The 6,000-nt window shown below is 40.8% G+C and overlaps 1 protein-coding gene across 1 annotated transcript in view; it reads left to right on the plus strand.

Annotated features, from left to right (window-relative positions):
* The window catches only part of UBR7 (ubiquitin protein ligase E3 component n-recognin 7), a 410,797-nt gene extending 405,027 nt beyond the window's left edge, over window positions 1-5,770 (plus strand). Inside the window, exon 8 of the mRNA XM_044073691.1 lies at window positions 218-5,770. Coding sequence (XP_043929626.1) covers window positions 218-310 — 93 coding nt within the window. The 3' untranslated portion in view covers window positions 311-5,770. The remainder of the gene's footprint in view (window positions 1-217) is intronic.
* The last annotated feature ends 230 nt before the right edge of the window (window positions 5,771-6,000 follow it).

Genomic DNA, 6,000 nt, shown 5'->3' on the forward strand with positions numbered 1-6,000 from the left:
TTCCCTTGTTAACAGAGGTCACTGACACCATGTTGCTTATGTTTTGAAAATAACTAAAGGATGTTTAATTTGATCGGTACTGTAGTATTCAGTATATGCCTGACTATACTAACTTCAGTCAACATCTGTGCAGCACCCTCATCTCTAGCAGTAAGGCACCCTTTTTGCATAAGCATTTTTCCATAAGATGTAATATTTTTCCTTTTCTTATATCCAGGTTGTCACAAGTGAAGACATACAGCATTTCTTTGAAGGTTTGCGTTCAAGAAAGAGACGGAGATTGGATGGCATGCAGTATTATTGCAGCTGAATTCGGAATCCTGTTTGCTCTTATTCTGGTTGACTGAAATCTTCTGTTCAGTAAATAAAAGGAGGGAGACATCTCTCCATTAGGTTGTCCCTCTTTATTGCTTCTAGTCAGAAAATAGTTTTGCAAACAAAACACAGATAATTCAAATTCTGCATGTTGCTGCAGCTCCTGGTTTTTGCATCACATGATATGGTCTGTGTGTGACTTGTCTCAAACCTCGTTGATGTATCCATGGCGAAACATCAGAAGTTAACAGGGTAAAAAGTATGATTTACTCATAATGATACAAGTCTAAAAGTGATAACTTACCAGTTTCCGTCTAAACTAGTTCCTTGAGTATTCTCTCAGTAACCTTGCAAATGGGTATTGGCAAGGCTGATGAGTCTGTAGTTTTCTGAATCAGCTGTGGATCCCTCTCTTGCAAATAGGAAGTATTGTGTCCTGGTGCCAAAAAGACAAAACCAGTGGTGAGTCTTCTATTTAGTAAGATGCGCAGTGGGACTGAGAGGTTTTGTTTACTACTGGCTACTCTTAATACTTTGTTACTCTGGCATCAGCCACAGTAGTTTTGCATTGAGCATATTAAAATTCAGTACTATCCTCTGATTATGAAGTTACATGCAAGGACAATGTAATAGCATGAAATGCATTTTCCCTGAACCAGTATGCTGCTTAATTGTGGTGTTTGATTGTGGAAGACTGCCGTGTACTGTTTTTTGTGTGTGTGTGTCTTGGAGAGAGAGAGAGAGATCACTACATTTTTTAGATCTGCATCAGTTGTCCATGGTGTCATTTCTTCCTGAAATTTACTCTTTCCTGCTTTGAATAAAGGAAGAAGTGCAGGACTAATATTTCTGCATTCAGGTGACTAATAAAGCATGTAGATTTAAAGTTAGTGATATTTTACTGCATTTTTTTATATATTTTAGTGTACTAAGCAGTTTTGGTTTGCAGGTGTAAACTTGTGTGTTTTAACCTGGAGTATCTAATTAGCTGTTACACAAGGTACAGATCCATTGTATAGGAATTGAAAGGTGAGGAGTAGAGAACTCCCTATGATCAGGTGTGTCCTCTCCACTACAAATATTGGGCATCTTTTTCCATAAGTTTCATTGCTTGGTGATGGTTGTGCAGCCATGATGTCTTCTTTCATGTTATGCATGTAGACTACATAATCTTGACTCTCCCAATGCCCACAAATGATTTTTTGTTTGTTGCAGTTTTGATCTCAACCTATTTTATCACCAGTAAAAGATTTCTCCATTTGCACACTTTTTGGATATTCCGATTTTATCTTTAGAACATAAGAGCAAGGAAAGGGTCTATTCATGAGATCCTTGAGTAGGGTCTCATTTTTGGCCATTTGAGGAGCTAAAGTTTTATCTAAGATTCCACTTAGCGGATTTACTGGAGCAAGTGCCTCCTAGAAGTTACCTACCTCGCATCCCTGTGATAGTTTATACTTGACCTACTGGTGGTCAGTCCCATTCTCTGCTTTTGTAGAAGAGTCATTAATTTGTGGATGGGGTTGCTTGGATCTTGAGGCTTTGTCTCGCAGGGCCATCTTCTGAAGACATTTGGACTGGTCAGCCCTGGTAGAGGAGATGCAAGGGTGAGCTTAGACCAGAGTCTGTAGGCAAGGCCCAAGAGATCAAGTCTTAGTAGGATCTAAAGATACAGGTGCCGAGTTTAACCCACTGTGATGAAAGCTCCTGATACTTGCATGCTGCCCGGGGTGCATGCATGAATGCATGGGGGGAGCGCCTTTTGTCTTGAATTGTCATATGTGCTACTTGTGTAGGAGTTGGCATAATTTAGCTTCCAGCACAGCAGGTGTGGCCTCTTTCAATCAGCTTCAATTTGGATAAGGTAGCTGAAGCTTTAGAATTTTATTACCCTTCCAGCTGCTGAGGGCCAAGATGCCTTTTAATTAGGTTTTAAAATATGTGAAGTATTTTGTTGTACCAAGGCCAGATGAGAGTATGGGGTGACCCATGTCAGTTTCCCCTTCCATTATTTTGTAACTAGCCTTTGTTGATATTGCAGAGACCTGGAAACAATTTATTGCACTATCCTCCAGCATGCTGGAATAATAATTGCAAAATATCAAAAAGCAGACTTCTGTGTGGTTGTATTGGCTTTCGGTTTTCTACAAGCCCATGCTGAATGATTCTGAAGAAGGGTAGTGTAGGTAAGAAGATTTATTCTACCAATCTAGGGCTTAGAGTCCTCAGATTCCTCAGATATGCATCTCTGCTTTCCATGTTGCAAGCCCTCCTAATGGGTAATCCTGGCTAAGCTTGAGAACCCTCCCTCACTGTGGGATTAGACAGCATCTTGCTTGCTGGTTCTGTCTCGCCTTAGGAGGCTGTCTGGGCTGGGTTCCTTAGTGAGAATGGTAGGCATGGCTTTGTACCACTTCCACCACATGGCTTTGAGGAGATTTCTCCCCCTCCCACCCTTGGGGTGACCAGGTATGCCTCCCAAATTATTACTTTCAAAAGAGTGCTATTTTGATTGCATTTTGTTTGGTAACAGGCTAGTCCCTTTTTTAAGAGCTAAAATTCTGTTCTTCCAAAAAGAGAATTCCCACAAGCAGCATGTGTGCAGGGCCAAGCATTCAGTGATTTTCCATACTTGGAGGACGTACAGTCTGAGTTTCCTTGTCCAGGTCCCACTTTTTGTATTTGAGCTGTTTGCAGTCACAGAGCTCATTGGGTTGAAGTTAGTTCTTTGGAGGAGCTGACCTGTTGGAAACTGGTAGTGGTGGGGGTTCCATCTTGTATCTGCATAACATCAGCTACTCTTATTGGGCTTCTCTGTGAGGCAACATTGCCATATGCCCAGACTCCATTGCCATGTTGGTGGGGTAAAGCAACCATCTCCTGGAAGGAGGGCACATTTTGCCGCCTTTTATATGTCCTGAGACTACTGCCTGCTTCATCACCTACTGATTCTAGGCGCTTGGAATTTTACCCTCACTCATTTGCTTATCAGAAGATGTCCTTTGTGATATTGTCTGCCTTCCCTTTATGAAGGGATTTGTCCCTTGTTGGTTCCTAGATGGGCTGCCGTCCTGTTTGGGATTCATAAAGATTGTTTCCTTCTTGCAGTGTGATTCAACTGTCTTGCTGCTTAACCATGATTAGTGCCGTATAGTTCCCACCAACATCAGGTGAGACCCTGCAGGGAAAGTTTTGTACTGCTGGGAAGCCTTCTGTACAAACAAGTGTGAGTTCTCAGTGAGGACAAGTGATGCGTTTTGTGCATGTGTGTGCGTGCAGTATTCTGGATACTTGTGGTTAGTCTTGTGCTCAGTAGGTGTAAGTGGGACAGTTCCTGTCCTCCATGCCTGGTGGGGCACAAGTTGCAGTCTTTGTGCCCTTGGCCCACTTAGTGTAAGGACCGCTTTCCCCTCTCCTGGACATTCTTGCCTTTTGGGCTTTTATAATTATTACAGAGGCATGCATGTCTGCTATGGGGTGCTTGGACCTGTAGTATGAGCATTCTAACAGTAATATTCTTTCCTAGTGGCTGTGCTGCATAGTATTCCAGCCCTACAGTTCCTGCTGGGGATGAAAGTGTGCTCTTACCCCTTGGAGGGCTCATCTTGTTACACACTGCTCTGTGTAGAAAGGGTCAGATTGCTGTCTCTTGAAGGAGTGCTCTCTTCATGGGTGGGGAGGGGGGGGGGTCATTTTTGAAATTCACCTGTGCTTGAAAGTGCCGTAATCTTGTGGTGGGGAATGGATTCTTCTCCAGCAGGGTGCTGGTTCAGGCTAGATGAACTGGTTGTTCATCTGTCTGGATGCTGGAAATTAGTTCTGTAATGTCTTTAATCCATTGTAGGGGCAGGAGAGTTAGGTTTTGATTTACTGGACATTGTTTGCTAGTCTAAGCTGTAGTTTTGTCTCCTTTTCTTTGAGATCAGCCTTTTAATGCTTTCTTGGTCTCACATTTAGGGACTTCATTACTTTGTCTATTTAAGCACATGAAACCTCTTTCCCAGGCAGTGTTTGTTGTCTGGGCATGGAGTCTTGCTTTTTCTAGATGCTTCCCAGTAAGGAGCCTAATTGCTGCTCTTCGTCTGGATCTTGGTTTCCCTGCATTCATCATGGTTAAATTCCCTGAAGCTTAACTGGACAAAACACACTGATCAGAGATTTAGCTTAGTGAAGCGCACGAAAACATGTTTTTGCAGTGGGACAGATTTCCTGCAACCTCGGGTCATTTTTCCCCATATACTGATTCCTTTGCTGCACAGCTGTGGAGGACCACCCCACAAATGGAATCACTGCTGTATGCAGATAGAAGAGCACAGAAAGAGAGATCTCCTTTGAGAAACAGCCTTCAAGGAGTTCGACATCAGGAAGTTGAACTCTTAAAATGAATCAGCATTCACTTTGCACTCACCATAGAGAAGGGAAGTCATGATTCTTTTGCTGTTTCCATGAGGGTAATTTTACTGTTCGGTATTCAGCTTAGTCACTACACATCCATCAAGAAGGGTTCTTGATGTTAGATGCACCTGTGCTCTGAGTTGAAATAGTGAGAATATTCCTTAATGGATTAGGTATACCCCCATCCCTGTGTGGATGGGACATCAACTACAGCCCACCTTGACTGTTAGATTTTCTCTGTAAGTTGAAGTGTGTATATCTGTATATCATTTCTTAATAGTGGTGATGCCAAATATTTGTTCATTATTTGCAGGTGGAGCTCACTAGTTGCGTGGGAATGAAATGGCAGGTATAGGGTGCAGGTGTGTGACATAATTGGTCTGTCCCAGAGCATTGAAACTTCATGAAAAAGATGCTGAATTTTGGTTAATGGAGAGTGTGTGTGTGTGTGTATGTATGTGTGTTTATATATATATATATATATATATATGTATATATATATATATATATATATATATATATATATATATATATATATTTATTTATATAAAATCTCCAAACACATGAAATATCAAGAAGGGTTTTTTTTCATAGATAGCTAATGCAGTGAGAGCTTCATAGATAAATGATGTAGTGAGAGTGTACATGTTATGCCACATTGACTGTTTTTTTCTTTTTCATTATTTGTGTAATGAAGGCTGGTATGCCAGTGGCCTATGGTGTCATGCACTTGTAGTCATGGCTACTTATTTGCAGATGCACAAAAATTAATGTTCTTTTTTCGGTTCCTCTTGGCCTTCATTTCCCACTTTTTAGATCAACCAAAGAGATTTGCATCACTTCTTATTCCGTTTTTATTATTCTGGTTATTGGCATCCTGTCGTGTAATTTGTTTACATCACCTGTGACTCTTGTAGCCATTTTTATGACTTGAATGAGCTAAATAAAAACTTGTCAGCTGATAGTTTTTTAAAACGTACAGTACTAGTTTATGAAGTTTTCAGAAAAGCCTAGTAGTAACAACTTAAAATTGAAATAAATGTTTCTTTTTTGTTTCAAACTTGTCAGCTGTTTTTTTTTCCATTTGTAGTAGTAATGCACATGAACTGGGTGAGTAAATGAAGATCAAGTGTGGCAACCTTTTGTTACAGAGAATTACTTGTTTGTTGGTGGTACTAGGCTATTTCCAGAACACATTTAAAGCTGGAAATTACCAAAGACTGTTTTATTTGGAATCCTTTAATATATATTTGTGACCACCCTGAATTACGTTACCAACAGGTGTAGTGT

This window comes from Protopterus annectens, chromosome 6.part0 (assembly GCF_019279795.1).
Source record: "Protopterus annectens isolate FY-2018-M chromosome 6.part0, PAN1.0, whole genome shotgun sequence".
Lineage (NCBI taxonomy): Eukaryota > Metazoa > Chordata > Ceratodontiformes > Protopteridae > Protopterus > Protopterus annectens.